Source organism: Sturnira hondurensis, unplaced genomic scaffold (assembly GCF_014824575.4).
Source record: "Sturnira hondurensis isolate 20B ecotype Veracruz unplaced genomic scaffold, ASM1482457v3 Scaffold0004136, whole genome shotgun sequence".
NCBI classification, from domain to species: domain Eukaryota; kingdom Metazoa; phylum Chordata; class Mammalia; order Chiroptera; family Phyllostomidae; genus Sturnira; species Sturnira hondurensis.
The window spans coordinates 37,373,903-37,397,290 of record NW_028076767.1 but is presented as its reverse complement, the minus strand read 5'-3'; the positions used below and the strand labels follow the sequence as shown (position 1 = coordinate 37,397,290).

Sequence of the window (23,388 nt, the reverse complement as noted above, 5' to 3'; positions counted from 1 at the left end):
TTTTTCTCCGGCCTAGATCACCTCACCTACAAGAGCCTCAGAATTTCTCTTAACTTCTATAATGGAGAAACGTTTGAAGCTGGTGGCTAAGGAGAGGACTAGGTTCGTCCTGAAGCTCCACATAATAAATGTACACATACCCACAGAAGTTGAGTTAAGGGTTGCCAGAATAGGCCATCCCTCTACCTTACAGGGCTGATATCCCAAAGCTGGTTATGACACCAAGTAGTCTATACTGATGTTTAGCATTATCCAGCATGGAATAGGCAGTAAAATATGGGGTAAGAGGGCTTCTCTGGCTTGCTACTAATCGGAAATCTTTGTTACTCATCATTTTAGGCCACCATCATTGCAAAGAAAAAAATAATGGTGACCTCGTAGCAGTCTTCACGTGAAGTACATCTCATTTTCTTTATAACGCTTGGTAATCTGGTGTATAATACAAACATTAGCCAGTCACCATATCTAAAGTATAATGTTTATGCATTTACTATTATTTGAAGGTAGTCTGTCTTTCTGGAATCCCAATTTAAACTAGACAATATGTACAGTGTGCATATTAGAACACGCAGAATTTTACTGAGTTATAAAATGTATTCATTTATTTAATTTTTCACAAATAATTTCTCCCAAATGGTGCAGTGAGCTTACATAAAAAAACACAACTAGATGAATGAATTTAAAGGTTTCATCAAAGAAAAAGGAATCATGAACATAACTAACTTTCAGAGATCATTTGGTTCATTAAGTATTGGGAGTAACTTTTATTTATTCTTAGCTAAAGTGGGAAGAACTCAGAAATCTCAAGAATGCTTTAATGGGGAAAGTTAATATAGAATCTGAGTGAATAAAAAATGGGTCCAAACAGGTGTTTGTTAATCTCTAAAAACAGGTGAGCGGCCTGCCCCTCAGATAATCCTATTTAGTTTTGTGAGTCAAAGACTTGCCATCTAGCACATGTGAGCGGTGATGAAAGCAGAAAAGGAACACGCTGTTTGATTTTTAAAAGGTATCTACTGACCTCATCCCTACATTTGGCAGATACTATCTCAGCCCACAAAGAACGCTGTTCCTGTATGGCAATACCATTCCCTGTGAGAGAAGGAAGTGAAACATCGATGGCAATAGTCCACATTTCCCGATCTCATACCTGCCTGGGGAAGTAAGCGGACTCTGGAGAGCTAGACACTTTTACTACTGGATTCACTCTGGGGAAAAACCATAAAACAAGTTGGCATAAACTGAGAAGTGAGTAGCTCACTGTGTGGGTGTGACACCTCATCCTGAGGCAGTCACGCACATGAGCAGCCTCTTAGGTCAGATACACTGAGTGTGCTGCGCAATGCATGCAAAATAGGCTCTCGGAGGCCTTCGGATGTAAAAACACAGCAGCCTGACTGACCTAGAGCATGTCGACCATGTTCTGCCAGCCAGTAAATCAGTCATTGCGTCCTGTGCGTACCTACCGCAGACAGCTGCACAGATATCCCAAGAGCACTTTTTTAAGCATTGAAATTATATCAGCTGCTGTCCGAAAGCCTGAGTGACAAGTACAGTAAGTGATGCATCAGGACATTCTGCAGAACATGCAAAGGGTCCTTGCAAAGGATGAAAACAGGAGCTGAGGGTTTTGTAGGGGGTGGGGCAGCGTGGAAAGAAGGGAAGAACAGAAAGCATTCAGAGTATGCACTGGAAATCAGGTCTAGGGAATGCTGGTTTAAGGGGGACATGAGAATATTTTCCTTTCCTTGCAGTTCCCACCTTTCAGCCTGACGTAAGTGCTGTGTTCATGGTCATCCCACTGGTTTAACATGACATGCTAGGTACTCGGTGCCCAGAGGAGGTGAAACAACAATAGAGAAGGACTGGAACAGACCTTTTTTTGCAGGGGAAGGGGAACACCTATCCAAGGATGAAGGAAGACAGAGAGGAAGGAAAGGAAAATGAGCAAAGATACAAGGAAGAAGCAATCAGGGATGTTCGATGAAAACCAAGAGCTGCCTTGGATGTTAAAGAGGGGTGCCAGGAGCACGCAGTCAGATGGCGCAGACCTGCGCTGTCCCGTATGGTAGCCACTAACCACAGCATAGCTGCTGAGCACTTGGAATGTCACAAGTCCAAATTGAGATGGACTCTAAGTACAAAATACACAGCAAATTTCATAGTCTTAGTATTTTTAAAAAGATTTTATTTATTTTTAGAAAGAGGGGAAGGGAGGGAGAAAGAGAGGGAGAGAAACATCTATCAGTTGCCTCTTGCATGCTCCCAACCGGGGACTAAACCCATAACACAAGCATGTGCCCTGCCCGGGAATCAAACCTGCAATCTTTTGGTTTGTGGGATGATGCCCAACCAACTGAGCCACACTGGTCAGGGCATAGTCTTAGTATTAAAAATAATAAAAATGTCTTATTAAGAACATTCATATTGATTAAAAGTTCAAATACTATTTTGGGTATGTTGGATTACGCACAATATATTATTGCTTTTCACTTTTTCATGAGGCTTTTTGCTTTTTTAATGTGGCTACTAGAACTTTTAAAATCACATATGTGGCTTGCATTGCACATTTATGGTTCTGCAATTCAATGCCATTCAGAATATCCTTATTCATAGATATAAAGACTGAGTTTTGAAAAAGGGCTGTTCAAAACAGTGAAAAAGTCAAGAGAATAGTGGGATGAAGTACTGGCTGGTAAGCAACTATGCACCACTGGGTGGAGGGACTGAAGTAGAACTTGCGACTCTTTCAAAGAGGTTTATTTGGTTAAGAAAAGGAGGAGTCAGATGATAGCTTGAAGAAAAGCAGGGATAACAAAGAGGCTTCTCCCACTTTTAACAAATTTGATCAGATGAGCATTAAGCATTTTTTGCAGGAACTGAAGATACATGAAGAAGAACTAGTGTAGGAATGTACCAGACTGGGAAGGCTGGAAGAGAGCACTACTGAAGGTAGCTGTGAGCAAGGGCTGATCTTTGCTAGTCTGATAACCCATCCCCATGCTGACGCCTTGCTGGGGGATAAGAATAAGGAACATAAAATAATTGAACCCTACCTTCACAGTGAGTGCTGCATCAGGCACTACTGTAGGCAGGTTACAAGTGATGCCATCTATTTGCACCCCTCTTGTGACAAAGATACTTGCTCTTTCAGTAGATGAGGAAACTGAGACACAGATGGGTTACACAGACAACAAGAGGAGGGTCCCGCGGCCGGAGGCAGAAATACCATAGTCAGAACACACGTAGAACCAAAGGATTCCAGAGAAGAGAAGTGGTTCCTATTAGGCTCATTTATGAGTGCTCCTAAGATAAAAACCAAAATGCAATACTTTATCTATTAAAATTTAATTCTAGCATGGAAGTAGACCCTGCATGCAAGCGCGGGGGCTTCATGGACATGCTGCATTAGAGGAAGAGGCGAAAACAAGCACAAATCAAGAATTCCAGCTCTCGACCCATGTGTGTCAAAGACAGAACTAGAGCATGGGCAACCCACGAAACACACAGGAAGTCCTCTGATGGTCACGGATAAACGACTCTGGGGGCATGGATAACCCTGCTGCCGCCCCAAGTGAGGAGGCATCGGGCTGCATAAACCTCCAGAATCCCTTTTTCTGCAACGTGTTCCACAGTCTCAGATCAGATCTTAGTTGTGATTCTTAAAATTATGCATCAAGAGGTGATCTTGCAATAAACAATTCAAACCACCTTAACAGAAATGGTTAAGGAAAGATAAAAATCTCTTCGAATTAGTTTCATTTTCTTTTCCATGTATAGAACAGTTCTTGCTGAATAACAAGTTACTATTGAGACCAAAAAAAAATATGATAGCAGTGGAACTAGGAATCAGGTATTTATCTTCTTTAACACAAGACTTTTTCATAGTCTCTCTTTCAATCACCAAACATGCACTCACAGACATGCCTTCAACTACAGTTGAACACCACAGGGGACAGTTCTAATGTCCACTTTGATTTTGAAGGCATGTTAGTATTAAAACAACCATGTTAGCCCCCATAAATATTTTTCTCTTTCTTTTTTCATGTAGGGAAACCAGTTGCCATTATTTTGCATTAGGCAATCCAGTCAAATGTGCTCCGTATTTAAGTTAGCAATAACCAGACTCCAAATATTCATTTGCTTCATTAGGTGACAATGTACATCAGGAGAAGGGGATTAAAGCATGCCACTAAGTTAGTACCTGAGGACTCGGGAGCAGGGGAGGAAAGCAGAATTAGTGCTAGAATGTGGCCTGGGTTTTTAAGATGCATCCAGGGATTGATGTAATTATTGGCTTGCTGTTATTTGCACCCTCTCTCAGAGATGCCAGCGGGACAATGGTCACAATTTCCCTTTGGGGGGATTTGGAAGCTTTCCATGGATGACTGACGTCAACTGGAAGATATTAGTAATTCTCAACAAATTACTGAATCCTAGTATTCTCTTTTGATGTGTATCAGGAAAGCTATTATACTGGGTGGGGCAAAAGTATGTTTATAGTTGTGAGTACATGAAACATAGTTTATTCTTATATTATTACTTATCAATTATTGTGTTATTTTCCATAAGAACAACTGTAAACCTACTTTTTGCCTCACTCTGTAGGTGTTTGTCATATGGCAAAATTTGTTACTTTACAAAGAGCTTTACAGATAATCTATCTCCCTGTCTGGAATCATAATTTCCTGTTATCCAATTATTCTGACTTGTGTTAACGTGTCATTTCTCTTCCAACATTTCTATTACTAGAAAAATGGCACTGAGAACTTCTTCCCTTCCCAAGATTGCTTTCAACTCTTCTTTGTGTTTAGGTAGGCTTCCATATACTTAATGGTGAAAAGCTATTTAGTCCAATGAATAAAAGCACTATAGTGGACAACTCTGGACCTAAATTCTATATTTAGCATTACCTTTGACTAGTTGGAGGGAATCTTTCCAGCACTGGAAGTTTTTCCCTGCCATCCAAGAAAAGAAACAGACACCAGTATAGTGGCAATGCACATCTCTGCCGACGGTATCTAAGGCATGGTTCTTCCAGTGTAACCTGAGAGGTCTACCCTAAGTGATCTGGAGCCAATTATGTTCACTGAGTGTGTGTGTAAGACAGAGAGACAGAAAGAGAGAGAGAGAGAGAAAGAGACTTACAGGCTACTTAGGAGTAGGGCCAAAGCTTCCATTTTCACATTACCATCTGAATTCCTAGGTTATGCAGTCTAATGGATTTCATACTGAAGCTTTGGCCTAAATCCTGCTTGTTGGAAATAATGAGAGCCTGAAACTATCATATTGACAGGATAAATGATTGCTAAGTTATAAAGGATGCTTTAATTCTCTTCCAGAGCGTGCCATTTATTTTGTTTGCCTGCAAGTCTCCTTACAAATGGCATTAAAATTAGTAGGGCCCCTTTGCTTGTCTAAGCGACAAACTAAGCGACAAACTAAGCTTAAGGAAGTATAATAAATATAAACAGGATAAAGACACAGCTAAAGAATAGAGAAAGGACTTCCGCCAAGATGGAGGCATAGGTGGAAACACTGTGCCTTCTCCCACAACCAAGTTTGAATACAACAAAGGTTTGGAGAAACAAAGACACAACCAAAGGACAGAAAATTGAATTATACGGAAGTCCGACTACATCTAACTGTTCAACGGGGACGGTAAGAGGGGCGGAGCCAGCAGCGAGCAGGGTCAGGCAGGACAGGGCCCCCGACCCAGGAGCGCAGGCAGACCGGAACCAGTTGGGGTGCGGGGCAGACCGCAGGCGCATATTCACGCACAGTGAGACAGACCACGCAGGCCCCAGGGGGCGAGGGTTGACGTCGGTGGCACACTCGCGTGTAGTGGGACGAAACGCGTGGGCCCGGTGACGGCAGCAACTGCGGCACCGGTGAGGGCCGTGGCGGCAGGTGGTGGACAGGATGCCATAGTCCCTCTTTGACCCCGCCCCCACATACAACGCCACAACCCAGTGACTTAGTTGCCCTGCTCTAGTGAACACTTTAGGGCTCTGATCCTGCTACGGAACAGGCACGAACAACCCAAAAGATGGTGCAAGAAGAACTCAAAGTCCCAGAGCCAATAACTCTAAGCGACCAAGAAATTGCCAGCCTCTCAGAAGCACAATTCAGGACACTATTTATCAGGATGCTCACAGAACTGGTAGATTATAGTCACAAATTAGAGGAACATAGTCACAAATTAGAGGAACATATGAAGGCTAAACTAATTGAAATGAAGGGAGATGCACAGGAAACCAATAGTGATGGAAAGGAAACTGGGACTCAAATCAATGGAATGGACCAGAAGGAAGAACAAAACATCCCACCAGAAAGGAATGAAGAAATGAGAATTCAAAAAAATGAGGAGAGGCTTAGGAACCTCCAGGACATCTTTAAACGTTCCAACATCCGAATTATAGGGGTACCAGAAGGGGGAAAGAAACAGCCACGAGTGGAAAACGTATTTGAACAAATAATAAAGGAGAACTTCCCCAGTCTGGCAAAGGAAATAGACTTCCAGGAAATCCAGGAAGCTCAGAGAGTGCCAAAGAAGTTGGACCCAAGAAGGAACACACCAAGGCACATCATAATTACATTAGCCAAGACCAAAATGAAGGAGAGAATCCTAGAAGCAGCAAGGGATAAGGGGACAGTCACCTACAAAGGAGTACCCATCAGACTGTCAGCGGATTTCTCAAAAGAGACCTTACAGGCAAGAAGGGGCTGGAAAGAAGTATTCCAAGTCATGAAATCCAAAGACCTACAGCCAAGATTGCTTTATCCAGCAAAACTTTCATTTAGAATGGAAGGACAGATAAAGTGCTTCTCAGATAAGGTCAAGTTCAAGGAGTTCATCATCACCAAGCCCTTATTATATGAAATGCTAAAGGGACTTATATAAGAAAAAGAAGATGAAAAATATGAACAGTGAAAGGACAGCAAACACACAGTTATTAACAACCACACCTAAAACAAAAGCAAACCAAGAGGACAGCTAGATCAGGAGTGGAACCATAGAAATGAAGAACACATGGAGGGTTAGAAACAGGGGAGTGGGAGGGGGAGAAGGGGGGAGAAGGCACAGAAAATAGCATAGATGGTAGGTAGAAAATAGGTAGTGGGGAGGGTGAGAATAGTGGGGGAAATATAGAATCCAAAGAACTTGAGACACGTGGTTATAAACTAAGGAGGGGAGAATGGTGGGGGAGGGAGTGTGCTGGTGGAGGGGATTGAAGGGGGGGGAATAGAACAACTGTAATGGTATAATCAATAAAATATATTTTTAAAAAATAGAGAAAGTTAGAAAGAGGAAAACTGGTTTTTAACTCTGTCTTACAGGTAAAGTTGGACTTTTTTGAATAAACTCAGCTGGACACCAAACCATGAAATGGCATTTATTTACCCTCCACATCATAGCATTTCGGAAAGCTAAGAAAACCTAGTGATTTAGAGAATTGGTGTGAGATGTGGCAAATACGTAGGATTTTATTTATGTGCTGGTGATTATCTGGTAAAGTTCAGAATGACCACCAGCATATGGAGTGAAATGGTGAACATCTGAATATTTACTGAGCACTTACTATATGCCACGCTGTGCTCTAAGCAGTTTTATAGATATAATGTTTGTATTCACAAAAAATCTATAGACATCTATTGTTATTCCCAGTTTACAGAAAATAAAACTGAGGCACAGCGGCCAACTAAAAACTTGCTCAGCAAATGGTCACGTAACCAGCAAATGTAAAAGCTGGAAGTGACTTCCATGCCACCTGCCCCAGACTACCTCTTTTATGGCCTTCGATGTGTAGTGTCATTGAAAGACATGGTGGTTGGCATGCATTTGAATTAGGAGGGGGTTTCACTGTTTTCAAAATCACATGCCTCTCCCACAAGCCCCTTAAGATACTTTGCATTTACTCTGACATGCCTTAGAGTGAATTCTAGAGATGGCCTACGTGCTAAATTGACATTCTGTGACAAATTTTATTCTCTGAGCGGTTGGCAAGTCATGTATGTCTGTCCCTGAGCTGAATTACTGGACACCAGCAGTATCGCCAGGACTACTCAACCCTTATTTGGATCTTCGGCCAGCCTTTGTTAGAAAGCTACTCTCAAAGAAAGGGCTTTGTTTTAACCCTTACTATGTGTTAGTCATTAAGCTAGGCACTTTTATATTATTTCATATTAACTTAAGCTGGTCAACCATTTAAGCCCTACTCTTAGTTAGAAGGTAGTATTATATAAAGTGGGACCGCACATATGTACATATAAGAGGTTTGTCCAGAAAAAGTCCAGCCACTGGTAATACAATGGGAAAGGTTTGCGCGGCATCGATATAAACTGGCAGCCAAGGAGAGTGGACTGGAATGTGCCTGTGTGAACAATGATGACTTCACTGTGCTAGTCAGTGGGGGCAGTAGTCCTCAGTGAGTGAACATGTGTACTGTGTGGATGTTGCATTAAAAATTACTGAGCAAGTAGAGCAACCAATCTGCATCAAATTTTGTGTTAAGCTTGAACATTCCTCCACAGAAACTATTTGGATGATTCAGAAAGCTGCAGCTGTGGGCAACTGGTGATTGGCAGCTTCGGCTTCCTTACAACAATGCACCAGCTCATGCGTCATGTCTTGTGCAGAGGTTTTTAGCAAAACATCAAAACATCAAATCACCCAGGGGTGACTCACCCAAGTCACCCCAGATTTGGTGACCTGTGACTTCTGGCTTTTCCAAAAACTAAAATCACCTCTGAAAGGGAAGAGATTTCAGGCCACCAACGAGATTCAGGAAAATATGATGGAGCAGGTGATGGAACTGTGTGAGGTCCCAAGGTGCCTGCTTTGAAGGTAACCGAGGTGTCAGTGTCCTGTGTACGATGTTTCTTGTATCTTGTATCTTCTTCAATAAACGACTCTATTTTCCATAGTACGTGGCTGGATACCTTCGGGACAGACTTGACACATGCATGTGTGTGTGCACGCGAAGTTTTATAGCTGCCCACCGGGCACAAGACTGGTGCCCTGAGCCTATGCTTTTATGTGCCATGTCTCATATCATTTTAATTGCCTATTAACAAGGAATATGATTACATATGGTTAAATAATTATTATATACATGGTATAAAACCTTCCAAATGCGACTTTTATTACCCCTCTTTCCCCCACAAAAAATGTATATCTTATAAGTATATGTGATCTGGATGGTAAAAAAGAGATTACTGCCCTTATGTCTTACTTAATATCCTCAGTGTCCTTGACCTTGTCTTGTACTAAGACACCATGAATAATTTAGTTTGAATTTATCTGTTGGTCTCACTTATGCCTGATTGGAGCAATTGAGAAAAATCACATTCGTAAATCTTCTTGCCAAGATAATTAATTATGCACAAAGTACTCCAAGCTGCTTCTGATTTTCATTAATGAAGCAGCAGACTATCTGCAAAATAAGATGCTGCTGGAATTGGGAAAAAATGGTCAGCTGCTCCACGTCAAATGTAAACGAGTGCACGTTTTACATCTGAAAACCAATAGTAGAGAAGGAACATTCTATGGTCGTGTTTACCAGAATATCACATCGTAATTAAGATCTTAAAAACAATTGGTTTTCATTTGTTTGTTTGTTTTTTCTGTGATTGATGTAAATCTTAGGTTGTCATTATCCTAGTTATTCAATTGTTTTCAAAGTAGAATTAGCTAAACTCTTATAGTTCAAAAGCATTAGGCCATAAACACTTAGACACAGGGAAGCTCTAAATGCATCTTTTAAATGGCCCTTAGGAGAGCAGATGCATCAGCTATTCAGACAACCACATTATTATTCATCAGTAATTTGTGCTCTAATTTTTTCCACTTAGTTTTCCTTTTTCTTAAGTGTTTAAAATGATTGACAAAACTAGTACTTTATTATTGTGAAGTCTGACAGCTCCTATGTTCCCTTAAAATAAGTACAGAACTGACAAAAAATACTTGTGCTCCAATGAAGTGCATGCCTTTGTGTCAGCTCATGGTCCCACCATGTTCTAGGACCATCAGGTAGGTCATGCAGCCATGTGATAACCACAGAACCCACATTACGAAGCGTCACACCCAGTTCAGTGTCCCTGCTGCTATTCTTCGCCATTGCCTCATCAATACAACTTCAGAATAGGTCATTCAGCAAAACCAAAAACTTAGGTAAGATAATAATGCCTGTATTTACCTGGATTTTAAATACTTCTTTGTTCACATAATTATATAGAGAGGTACAAGTAGAGGAATATATAATGTGCTGGGCCTTCACTGCCTTTTCTGACCCGATGACAAAAATTGCCAATGAAAACATAGCAGTTACTATGTGCCAAGTAACATCCTAAGCACTTGATATAGAATAACTCACCTGATAATCTTAACCATGCTTTGAGATAAATACTATTACATCTACATTTTACAGGAAACCGAGCCTCAGGGAGCTTAAATAATTGCTCAGTTACTCAGCTGGTAAGTGGTGGAACCAGGATTTAAACCCAGTCAACAGTCTGGCCCTGGATCTGTGCTCGTACAAGCTCACAGAGATGACAGTTGCCATTATTACTGACTCCAGCTGCTGTCACTGGTGTTAGCAAGAGAAAATGTAACATGGGTGTTTTAAGATTAAGAGGTTAAATTTTATACTTAAAGAAATGTTTAACTTATTTATTGACCAATTTTATTAAAATTAATATTTATTCTTGCCATTATTGTTCTATTGACTTGGGTTCAAGATTGTTAGAAATGGAGTCTAAATGAAAACCTAGTTCTTTTAACCCCAAGTGCAGCCTCTGACAACTAGACAGTTAAGAAGAGGCGTTGGAGTGTATAGCAGTGATGCTAAACCCTGGGTAAAGAATATGGGCTGAAAGAACAAAAAATGTGAGTTGTCGGGCAGAACCAAGGAGAAGGAGGACAAGGAAGCTATTTATGAAACATCTCTTAAAATGATAGGCATTGTGCTACATGCTTTACATGTTATTGTAGTTAATCCTTACAGCTACTCTGTGAGTTAAGTGTTATTTTCCCAACTTTAATGACTCTTTAATGAGAGTCATTAAAACAACGAGATACTTTGACACACCTATCAGAAAGGCCAAAGTCCAAAACACATAATAACAGATGCTGGCAAAGATGTAGAATAACGGGAACTCTCACTCACTGCTGGTGGGAATGCAAAATGGTGCAGACACTTTGGAGGACGATTTGACAGTTTCATATAAACATACTGCTACCATATATGATTCAGTAATTGTGTTCCCTGGTATTTACCCAAATGAATTAAAAGCTAATATCCAGACAAAAACCTGCACATGGATGCCTATAGCAGTTTTATCCATAATTGCCAAAATTTGGAAGCAACCAAGACGTCCTTCATTAGGTGAAGGGATAAATAAACTAAATAAATTGTGGTATACCCAGACTGTGGAGTAGTATTTAGTGCTAACAGGAAATTAGCAATCAAGCCATGAAAAAGCATGGAGTAATCTTAAATGCATATTTCTAAGCAAAATACCCAATTTGAAAATGCTACATATTAGATTATTTCAATTACAAGGCATTTTGGAAAACACAAAGCTGTGGAGCCCAGTGGTTGCCAAGGCTTAGGGAGAGAGAGGGAGGACGAGTCAGAGCACAGAGGATTCTCAGGGCAGTGAAATCAGTCTGTGCAACAACAATGGTGGACATATGCCATCGCACACTTTTTCAAGCCCATAGAGTGTGTACAACACCAGGAGCCAACCCTAACGTAAACTGTAGGCTTCGTGTGATAAAGACGTGTCAGTGTAGGCTCATCGACTATAACAAAGGCACCGCTCTCATGCCGCATGTTGATGGTGTGGGAGGGTGTGCCGGTGGGGAAACAGGGGACACTCTACACTTTCTGTTCAATGTTGCTGTGAATCTGAAACTACTCTGAAAAATGAAGTCTATGTAAAAAAAAAAAAAGCGCCTCTTCCCCAAAACAGCACATACACCTCCCCAAAAAGATGAGGCCTCATACGTTAATGAACCCACCATGTCAGAAACCTCACTTTAGTTTATTAAGACATCTTTCTGTTTCCAGGGTTCCCAAGGTATCTAGATTTGCCTTAAACATATGACTGGGTTGCAATGTCCATTTTGAACGAACCTCCCTCCCTCCCCCTCCCTCCCTCCTTTCCTCCCCTTCTTCCTTCACTACAGAGCATTCGAATGGATGATTATTGCCATAGTCAAGGAGCAAGAAAGCAAAATTGCTATCTTAAAAATAAATAAATAAAACTTAACCACAGTTACTCTTTCACTCTTGGGCAAACCGTTACGTGTTTGGGAAGGGTCTTAGGTGAGTGTTCTCCCTGCAGAGAGAAGGCATTTGTATTAATCTGGATAAAAGAGGCTGCGATTTAAAAGGGATACAGTGGCTCCTCCTTATCTCTGGGGGATATGTTTCAAGGTGTCTAGCAGATGCCTGAAACCAGGAAGATACATATAGCATGTTTTTCCTATATATGCATACCTATGAAAAAGTTTAACTCATAAATTAGGCACAATAAGAGATTGACAACAATAATACAGAATAGAACAATTATAGCAATATCTTGTAATACAGCTTATATAGATATGATCTCTCCCTCTCAAAATACCTTATGGTACTGAGCTCAACCTTCTCCTTGTGATGACGTGACTGACAAAGGCCTTACTACGTGCTTCCTTTCATTAAAGGAAGCGTTCATGGCGTATTCCAACTGCCAGCATTACTGCTCCTGAGCTCTGGCGCCATCAGTAAGCGAAGTGAGGGCTATCTGAACCCGAGCACTGTGATATTGTGACAGATGACCTGACAACCAAGGAGACAACTAACTGACTGACCTGCGTGTGGTGTGCAAAGAGTGATGTGCTGGACAAGAGGACTCACATCCAGGATGGATGGAGTAAGATTTCATCGTGCTGTACAGAATGGCGCACAGCCTGACATTGTGAGTTGTTTAGCTTTGGAATTTTTGATTTCATATTTTCAGACTTCAGTTCACTGCAGGTAACTGAAACCACAGAAAGCAAAACTGCGGGGAAGGGAGGCCCACTGTAAAGTGTGAGTATAATAAATTAGAGAGGAATTTGGGGTGTGCTTTTGGAATCACTAGAGGCAGGTGTTCGGGGTTATGAACTAAATAAAAAGAGGTAAGATGAAGGTTTCTTTAAAGGGTATCATACCAAAATTAGGAAAGAGAAAGACAGACAGAAGGGGACAAAAAGAGACAGACTCATTTATGACAGGGAGGACATAAGTAACTTTGGAAAGAGCCGCCTGAGAGAGAAACAGTTTTAGAATGACTCTCGTCCTGTGTATTGATTCCCCTTTTTTTATGCCAGAATCATCAATAAATGACTGTTGCATTAGATGATGACAGTCCTCTGGGTATTAAGAATGTAAAGGTGAGGTGGGGAAGAGTTAAGTTAGGGAGGGGAGTTGGCAGCACAGGACAACAGAAACAGGACAGGAGTTGGAGGCGGTCAAGGTGGAAGGGCCGAAAGCAGAGATGGCTTCGAAAGTGTACACTGACTTGGAGGAGGAGGCAGCAACTGGATGTGTCTGCATTTCGGTCTCTGCTTTATGCTTCCTCCTCAGAGAGGCCCTCCCTGATTCCTTCTCTTATTAAAGGAGGCCAACACAGGTCAGAATTCATTGCCCGGTTTGATTTTCATTATAGCTCTTACTACTGTTCATTTGTTTACTATATATCTTTCTTATCACACTAAAACAGTGGTCCTCTTCTGGGCACTAGATGCCCCCCAGTGGACATCTGCCAATGTCTGGAGACCTTTTTGGTTGCCATTCTACTGGCATCTCGTGGGTAGAGACCAGGGATGGTGCTCAACACCTGAGAGTGCACAGGACAGCCTCCCAAAATGAATTACCTAGCACCGAGTGGCAACAGTGCTGAGGCTGGGAAGTTGCATTGGAAGGAAATTCCCAGAGGAAAGAAAAGGACTTCTCCTTGTGTGTTGTGAATCCCTGCTACTTATAATAGGACCTGTATATAGTAGGTACTCAGCATTAGTTGAAAGCTCGATCATCATTTAAGTCCTCATCTTTTCCAGTTTAACATAAGAACGAGTTTCTCCTGGACTCATATTTGCTACCAACTGTACCTATGTCTCTCCAATTTAGATCAGAGAAATAATATGAAACATGCGAAGGGACCCTTTTCCTATGCATCAGGAGACCTCCTTCCACATCATTTCTCTCTGAAGACTTCCTCTACTTAATCTATATAGAGATTTAAGTATGGTATTGAGGCAGTTAGATATACTTCAATAAATATCCTACCTATTTGAGTTGGGGGTTTGCAAAGAAAGTTCCACCCACTCCTACCTTCAAGTGACAGGGACAAGAAATGAATGCAAGCATAGAGACAACTGATCACCTCCGTGCCTGCAGTCTGGGTCATGAGCTCTAACAAGCTTGCAGACTCATCATCCCCCGAAGCTCTCTAACCACTGAGCACCCGGCCATAGGCCAAAGTCAAAGTTCTTCACTGACATCACACCATTCTTCTAAGAGCATTATCTCTATTTTGCACTGATAAACTTTTTCACTGACATTAGCTGCAATCTAGTACAACTCAGCCCCATCATGCCCCTCCAACTTTCAAGAAAATTGTAGTTAACATTTCATAACTTCAAAGAAATATATCTAAAAGCGGTGACCTAGAAGGTAGTGAGAAAGAGAATCTAACAATAGCCATTTCAAAACTGCTCAATGGTAGGCTCCCATTTTATGAAATCCATGTTTTAATGAGAGGAAATAAAAGTATTTGTTGTTATATTACTTGCTTGGGAAAACAACATGGTAGTTTGGACCAAAGACCAAGGAATTTGACCATGACAACTGAGAAACTGACCCAGGGAACAGTCCACATAATAACAAAACTTCATTAGCTGAAGTCAGGACATCACCAATGCCCCTTGGATTACCTGACTTTCTTGTTGGTCCCACTGGCATATCTGTAGAACCTGACTCAACTCCTGCTGCTGTTGCTTCAAGTACTTGTCTAGCTGCCGTCTCCTGTCTTGTAGAAGTTCAAGAAGACTGTCGATCTTCAGGCAGCTATTACGAGCTCCCTGCATCAACTTGGGATTGACATTAGGTCCATCGCACTTGAATTTTTCTATGAAGTCAGTGAGCTGTTGACTCTTGTTTAAAAGGGCTAGAGAGCGTTCTAAGAGTTCTAGGAAAAAATTAGAAAGAAAACAGAATAATGATACCTGCAAGCTTTTATATAGTAATATTTGGACTCTTCATATAAATTAAAAAATATATAACCTTCATACTGAAATAAGAAAGTCAAACATGTAACTCTAAAGTGCCTACAATACAATGGCCAAATAGCCTAGTCTAACAATCACTACACCACTAATGACAGCATGATTCAGTCCAGGGAGAAAAAAGACTGTGGGATTCGAACACTGGTTCAGGTGGTTTTTAGTGGTCTGATGGTGGTTAAGGGGCCTAATCTCCTTGGAGTGTTCTGTATTCTGGGGTGATTGACTAACACTGAGGTTTAAAGGTTAATACCTGTAGTGGACAAAAAAAAACCAATCAATGAATGATGGCCAGGGGCCCAGATGCCAGGGACTATGGCAAGGTGGGTCATGTGTGGTCAGTCTAACAGGGTCACTGTCACCAGTTCTGGCCAACTGTTGACATGAGAGAATACGTTATTGTCAACAGTGCTTCAATTTTTAGAATAATTATAAATATAGATTTTTATGTGAAAGCTTCTGACTATAAATGTTTGTAATTTGTATTTCTAATTACGAAACACTGAAGAAAAACAAAATATGCTTCTCTGACAAACGGGCCACCAGTTTGTGCCCTCTGGAGTAAACAGGATTGTGGTTTGGGCAACATCTTGCAAAAATGGGAGTTTAGGCAAAAATCAAAGGATCACCAAGGGAGAGAGTGTCCAAAGGGGAGTTGAGAACAGCACTTTGAGAAGCAACCACACTTGGGGACTAACTGGAGGAGCAGCTGGACAACTGTGCACTCTCCACGCCAGAAACCAAGGAGTCGTCCGTGGCACATCCCCTTCCCTAATCTCACCATGTTCAAGACCTATTAGTCTCACCCTCTATCTCCTGCATCTGCCTACTTTTCTCCATCCCGATACAAAAATCATCATCTGTTGCCTAAACGTGTACAGTCGCCTCTTAACTACATCCCCTCTCCAACACGTTTATCCATTCTCAATGTATTAGTCAGAGAGATCTTTGCTAAACACACTATGCCACACACACACACACACACACACACACACACACACACGAAACAACAGTGTCCCATTGCCTTAGACTTTACAGGCTGGCATGGTCTGGTCTCTCGCTTATCTTTCTGATTGTTTCAGTCTCTCTCCCCTTCATCCCTGCATTCTTTAACTAACTCACACAAGCTATTCTCCCACCTGACCCAGAATGTCTGACTGTGCCCTATGTCAGAGACACCATTCTCCTCAGCCCTGCGTTTCTCCACCTTCATTCTACTCATACTTCTGGTCTTGGTCAATTGTCAGTTCTTCAAAGGACAAATAAGATTGAATTAAATACTCCTATTCCATGTTCTCACAGCACGATGTTCCTGTTGTTCACAGTTCTTTTCATGGCTATAGTTTTACATCTGTATGTTGAGTCAGTCGATTAATCTCTGTCTTTGCCATTAGTCTCCAATGCACTACGGGGACAAGGACCATGAGTGTAACCCCAGCGCTTAGCACAGTGACTGGCACAGGAAAGGCATTCAACTTTTGTAGACTGTTTGAATGAGATCACATGTATTAGGAGAGGGGGGAAGAATTAGGAGAGCTGTAGATGCCAGAGATCAGCCGTCCTCCAGAGACAGAAACAAGAAACGAGAAGATTTGGTGTTTTATGACAGGACACAACAGAAACAGAAGGCAAGTTACCAGGTGATGAAGTCAACAAGACAGGAAATCTTTGAGATTTTTGTTCTTAGAAGGAAAAAAAAAGGTAGAAAATCAGCCTTTTCTTTTTAGGATGAAAACTGAGAAGAACAATAGAGGGTCAGTACATCACCAAATATCCCACTACGAGAAATGTACTAACCACACCCACTGTACTGTGACATTCTGCTTTAGCATTCTAGCATTTTGGCAGCAAACTACACAGCAATGATTAGGCTGCAGTGGTTGGGCCAATTGTCTGTCCTGACTGACAGGCAGACAGCTGGAAGAGAGAATGAAATGAGTGAAGATACTGTAAAGAGACATCCTACGATGAAAAGGAAAGAATTTGAAGTGTGCATGGCACACGATCCAAATCCGTCTAACAAGGTAATAAATGGCGTTATCTGCTCAGAGTGAGACAGGCATAATTGTGTGCATGGGGCAATTCAACTGGGAGTCGTCAATGCAAGAAACAAACAACAAAAACAACCACAGACTTGAAGGAGGACAGAGGGTGGGATAATTCAAACAGAAGAGGGAAAGTTAAAGAGAACATTAAAATTAGAGTAATCACTCACACAAGGGAATTGAATTGGAGGTAAATAACACAAGAGGGACAGGAGCACACAACAGCCTGTCTTCCTAGAACATGTTCTTATGTGGAAGCACAAGAAACAACTGCAGAAACAAGGCGAAGACAGGTTGTAGAGGCCTTGCCAATCAAACCCAAGAGTTTGAATTTGCATAATCCTAATACATAGATAAATTAATACCACACACACATACACACACACACAATATGGGCAGGTGGCAGGGTTTCCACATAGTATTTCTTTTCTTTTTTTCTGTAACTAGCTCTTACACACTAGACTTTTCAAATGAGAAAGGGAAACACCAATTTAGGTGCCTGGATACTGACAGTGCCATAGGCCAACCTATTCTGGTCCCTACAAAATACATGTAATTAGCCAAAATTTCCATTTGCAACCTTTTTCTGGTGTCCGTTTCAGCTTCTGCCAAAACAGTTTAACCACTACCACAGTATCTTGCCGGGAGTACAGCCTCCTGAGCCAAAGTTAACTTGGAAGATGGGTTAAAGTCAGTCTGTCACGGCTACCAAGATGGTCATTAAAGAGGCTTAACTGTTCCCTCGATCTCCTTTGTCAGTTCCTTACATTTTACTCTCATACTGCTTATGTTTTTCTAGTTATTTATTCCTTCAGTTGATCATTCATAGTGCTGTATTTTTTTCTCAAGGCTTAACTATCTACATGTATCCTGGCTTTCAAGAAATACAAAATCTCCACAGTTCATTTCTTTTAAAGATTGTACTTGTATTCTTTGTTTTTTAAATATGAATACATTTTATTTTGCAAGCATTAATAGAAATATGGTGCTGAAGAAATACATATGTCTGATTACTTGTGCAGTGCATTTAATCCAGAGTCAGATTCGTAAGAGCCACACACTGAAGGAGGCAGCAAATGATGTGCTCAGTATCAAAGCTCCAATCAGATCCCTGGGTAACACTGCATGTTCTAAAATGACTTGAAGAATGCATCATTAAAACACAATTTCAGACCATTTTTTAAAAGTGGAACAGGGAGAGGTTTTTTTTTTCCCATTCAGTTAATTTAAGCTAGTACTTCATCAAATCCAGTTCCTTTTTATAAAACTTTTTGAAGAGCTGGGCTAATCCTCATGAAAAAAAAAACATTTTAAAAGACCTTATGAAAAGCTATTCTAACATTTCTTTTTTATTATATTTTTCCATGACCATTTGTCCCCCTTATATCCTCCCCCCTCCCCACACCCAGCAATCACCACACTATTGTCTGCGTCTTTGAGTGCTTTTTCCTTTTTACTCAATCCCTCCATCCCCTGACCTCCTCCCACCACATAGGTATCAACCTGTTCTGTATTTATGAGTCTTGTTAGTTCAGTTTGTTCATTAGATTCTACATATGAGTGAAATCACATGGTGTTTGTCTTTCTCTGACTGGCTTATTTCACTCAGCATAATGTTCTCCAGGTCCATCCATGCTGTTGCAAAGGGTAGGATCTTCTCCTTCTCCTCCTTTTAACTACTCAGCAGTAAAGATTGCATTTTTTGCATTTATAAAACCCTACTTACTGACATAATACCTTGTCATGTGAAGCTAGTATATGTTTAATAAGTTTTAATTGTTTAATTGTTTTGATTGTCACTATATCTCAAAAAGCAGCAATGAAGTATATTTTAAACCTATACAGTTTGTCATAATAAATAGAAAATTCGTGATGGATAAATGAGGAATGTACACAAGTTAAATGAATTTATAGCTTGCTAAACAATCTTTCCAAATGCATATTTTCTAAAAAGTATCCAAGTCACAGACTTGGCATTGAGATCATGGATGACATTTCTTCCTAAAACATTTTAAAGCATTCCAATGTTCCTCCATGAATTGATGTTTCTTAAGCTCATTCAATGAGCATTTTCAAATATACACAAAAGCAGAGAGAACAGTACAATGGGCCCCAATGCACCTATATCTCAGCTACATTTAAGCCACATATAACATCTAAGGATAAGGAAGTAATAATACGATTATTCCTGCGAGGAAGCTTCTCATGTGTCACGTTTACTGCATAAGACAGTCAGCCGTCGGGAGGGTGCAGCTGTGATCCGTCAGCACTCAGAATCGACTTTCTTTCCTCGAGGTCTCCCCAGCACCATGTGTGTTACTCAAGTTCCCAGCATTCTATCTTGTCTTACCTTGTCTTTAAACACAAATAACACTCCATAAACATACTTTGGAATGGATGCTCTTCTAAGTCCTGGAGATTCAGAGATGGACCAGCCCCTGCTCTCCAGAGTCTCACAATTTGGTGACAGTGACAAATAAGGGAATAACTGATTGCACCACACAGGCTGGGTGGCATAGCACAGAAGGCACTCAGCAGTAAATGGGCACAGGCCCCACTGAACTGTGGGACCCCGGAGGACAAGGGCCATGTGCTCCCCTGACACACAACTCTGGGTCTCTCTCCTGGCATGGGTTCAAAAGATATTGTTTAATTATGTGTTGTGGAATTGGGGGTCACCAGGCTGGTAAGTGGTCTTGAAACTATGCTTTCTGGAAAACACTTTAACTAACTAGGCATGTTTCATCCATTGAAGAGAAGGCTGGAGAGGACACTTTAGTCTTCCACTATCTGAAGGATTGTCACGGGGAGGAAAAAACAAACTTAGTCTGGAACATTCCAAAGGGCAGGAACTTCAATCCATTCATCCTGGTTCTGGCTTCCATAGGTTACTGAATAGGTTTCTAACATACAAAACGCCTTACCGTTGGTGAATAAGGAAAAGGTATAAGGGAAGCTAAATGAAATACAATGACTATTAGGGATAAGTTTGATTATGGTTTCTACAGTCATTACATTATTAACCTTTGTCTTCCTAACATTCCCATTTTGCGGTACTCATTGATCAACATTTCAGAACCTTAATAGGATGGCTAGCTTCATTAATAGATATGTTTTTATAGAAATGTAATTGGTTATAATAAGTTTCAGATGTACACTATAGTGATTCAATATTTACATACATTATAAAATGATCACCACAGTAAGTCTAGTTACTATCTGGTAACCATTATTATAATGTGATTGACTATATTCCCTAAGCTGTACATTTATCTAAGCCCAGCTGTGGAAGTAACCCAAGTGTCTATCAATGGATGGACGGAGAAAAGAATAAAAATCTATGGTACATATATATATATAATAGAATTCTACTCATCAAATAAAAAAATGAACTGTTGCCATTTGCCAGAACATGGATGGACTAGGGTAGGAGAAATAGGTAAAGGGTATTTAGAGGAATAAATTTCAGTTATAAAATAAATAAGTTGCAGATATATTTTATTGCCTTAAATTAAAAAATGACAAATATCACTATGACATAGTGCTGAGTGTTTGTGCCCCTAAAATTCACATGTTGAAATCTTAATGCCCAAGATGGCGGCACTAGGAGGTAGGTCCCTGGGAGGAGATTAGGTCATGAGAGTGCAGGCTTCATGAGTAGGCTCGTTTTCTTATTAAAGGAGCCCTCGTAGAGCTTCCGACCCCCTCCCCCATGTGAGGACACATGGGAAATCTGCACCCTGGTGGAGGGCCCTCAGCTGACTGGGCAGGCACCTGATCTCAGACTTCCCGCCTCCAGGACTGGGAGAAATAAATGTCTGTCATTTATAAGCCACCAAGTCTGTGGCATTTTATTATAATAGTCTGAAAAGACTAAGTCACATATGCAGCCATTAACTAAAAATCAGAATTTTGTCCTTGAATATCCATTTTAAATAAGCTAATCTTAATCCTATTCCACTGAATTACTTGTTAAACAAATCCCATCTACTTTTATTTTATGAAAACAAAGCCTTCAAAGCCACCATTGGGCACATCCTGCCCAGATATCCAGAGCCAGACATCGTGACCGGAGTCCCCTGTGATCTCTGCGCTTCAGGTATCACGTGGAGGAACACAAAATGTCACAATAAACGTGCCATGAGGATGGAAGGATGGGACAATATTTCCTCATCACAAAAATGAACTACATTTTCTGCCTTCAGCCAGCATTTGTACCCATCTTCCAAGATTAAGAGGAGGCCTGGTGGGCACTTGTGGACAGTGCCCTGAAAGGCAAGGCAGTGGTCTCACTGTGAGCTCCATGGGGGCCAGAGCCCTGCAGTCTGAGCAGCGTGTGACCCAACTTGCCACAGGCCCCAGCAACTCTGAAGGAGCCAAAACAACAACAACAATAAAACAGCATTAAGGCCACTTTCCCTTTTCAGCGCCAACCCAAAGTATGTATGGAAAAGTCCCTACTCCCACCCACTCACTCCCTAAAAAAATGCTTGCACTTGATTGCCTCAGTACTCAACGTCTTCAACAAAAGCACCATCGCTGTCAGGTTCCTAGAGGTAAAGTTGCGGTGATGCTCATCCTGGCTGATGACCACTGAGACCGCAGACCCATCCCAGTGATCTGGACCCGGGCTCCCTTAGTGTCCTAAGAGGAATCTTTTGTGATTCTGTTCACCCTCTTTGGACCCAGCTGGATTGCTGCAGCTGTACAAAAGGGAGCAGGCTGCTGTGTTAAGGCTGTTGCTTCTGATGCCATTGATAATTAATCCCTCAGCATAGTGACAACAATCCCTCAAGAACAACAGTTAAAATTACATGCATGTATGTGGTAGCATCTCATAATTTACACAGGAAAGATTAGCCCCTTTAATCTTTGACTTTTAGAAAAGTTGTGATCTGTCATCTAGGGTCCCTTTCGAGGGTGATAGGAACACAAAATCTATTTGTGGCCTTAAAGCCCCCCTTTGCCCCGTCCAGCACAATCAAGCCGGTCAAGCTTGAAGCTGAGGTCGAACCGTGACAAATGAGTGCAGGAAAGCAGCCACTCATTCCCAGGTGTTTGGCAGTAATAATTAGAAAAATGCATTAGAAAAATAGAAGTGCTGTTCTTATCTCCCCTGCTTTCTCAGAAAAAAACTACAACAATCATCTCCTCTCTCACAAATGCCTTCCCTACTGCAACTCCGCCCACCCCAAATTCCGTGAGAAAGGGGCTAGCATACAAATTACTGGGCAACAATTAGACTACCTTTATAGTTGTTCCGAGGGAGCTGACAGGGTTTTAATTAGATTTTTTTCACCTGGAAAAATGTCACTACTCCATTCTTTTTAAAAACTGCAATAATGAAAGACGGATTGACTTGTCCAGAGCAGGTATTTAAAGGCTGGTCTCCGCTCGCTATCCCTGAAAAGAAATGCCACTGAATTCAGGCATTTATTTGACCAAGAAATAGTTTTGGTGGACCACCGGGTGCCAACGACTTGCTAGATGCTGAGGATACACAGGGCACAAGGTGAGCATGGCCCCTGTGCTCGGGAACTAAAACTGAGCAGACTGAGTGACGTCCAGGGTTCCCACGGTCTTCCAGAGGCTGTTTCTCCACCATCTCCTCAGAATCATCTACAATTACTTCTTTCTTGCAGAAGATGACTGAGAAAAGAGCTTTCTTTAATCTTTCTTGGAATGAGCTGAGGTATGTGTAAACAGGTAAATTAAAAATACAGTCATACACAAGCATTCTCCCATTAACATCTTTTAAAATATTTAAAAGCTTATGTGAAGAATGAACACATTTCTTGCCTTTGGTATGACGTTCATGAAGCTGAAGGAGTGATTTTAAGGACTCTGGGCTCTCAAACTCCTGAGTGTTCTGGAGGAAATCTTCTGCTTGATCTATTTTAATAGCAAACTACAAGAGAAGTACAGGGAAGAGGCATTTGAAAAAATAAAAATCAGTTTGCCACTTTTAGTTATATACAGATTTTTAAAAGCGAATTAATAGCCTAGATGACTCTGTATGTGTTTATGTGA

General features: G+C 41.1%; 1 protein-coding gene across 3 annotated transcripts in view; it reads right to left on the bottom strand.

Moving 5' to 3' along the window:
* CCDC141 (coiled-coil domain containing 141) overlaps positions 1 to 23,388 on the bottom strand; it is a 158,891-nt gene that overhangs the window by 103,552 nt on the left and 31,951 nt on the right. For all 3 annotated transcript variants that reach the window (XM_037044359.1, XM_037044360.1, XM_037044361.1), the window contains 2 exons: positions 23,158 to 23,266; positions 14,966 to 15,219 (listed from right to left, as the gene is read on the bottom strand). In XM_037044359.1, coding sequence (XP_036900254.1) covers positions 14,966 to 15,219; positions 23,158 to 23,266 — 363 coding nt within the window. The remainder of the gene's footprint in view (positions 1 to 14,965; positions 15,220 to 23,157; positions 23,267 to 23,388) is intronic.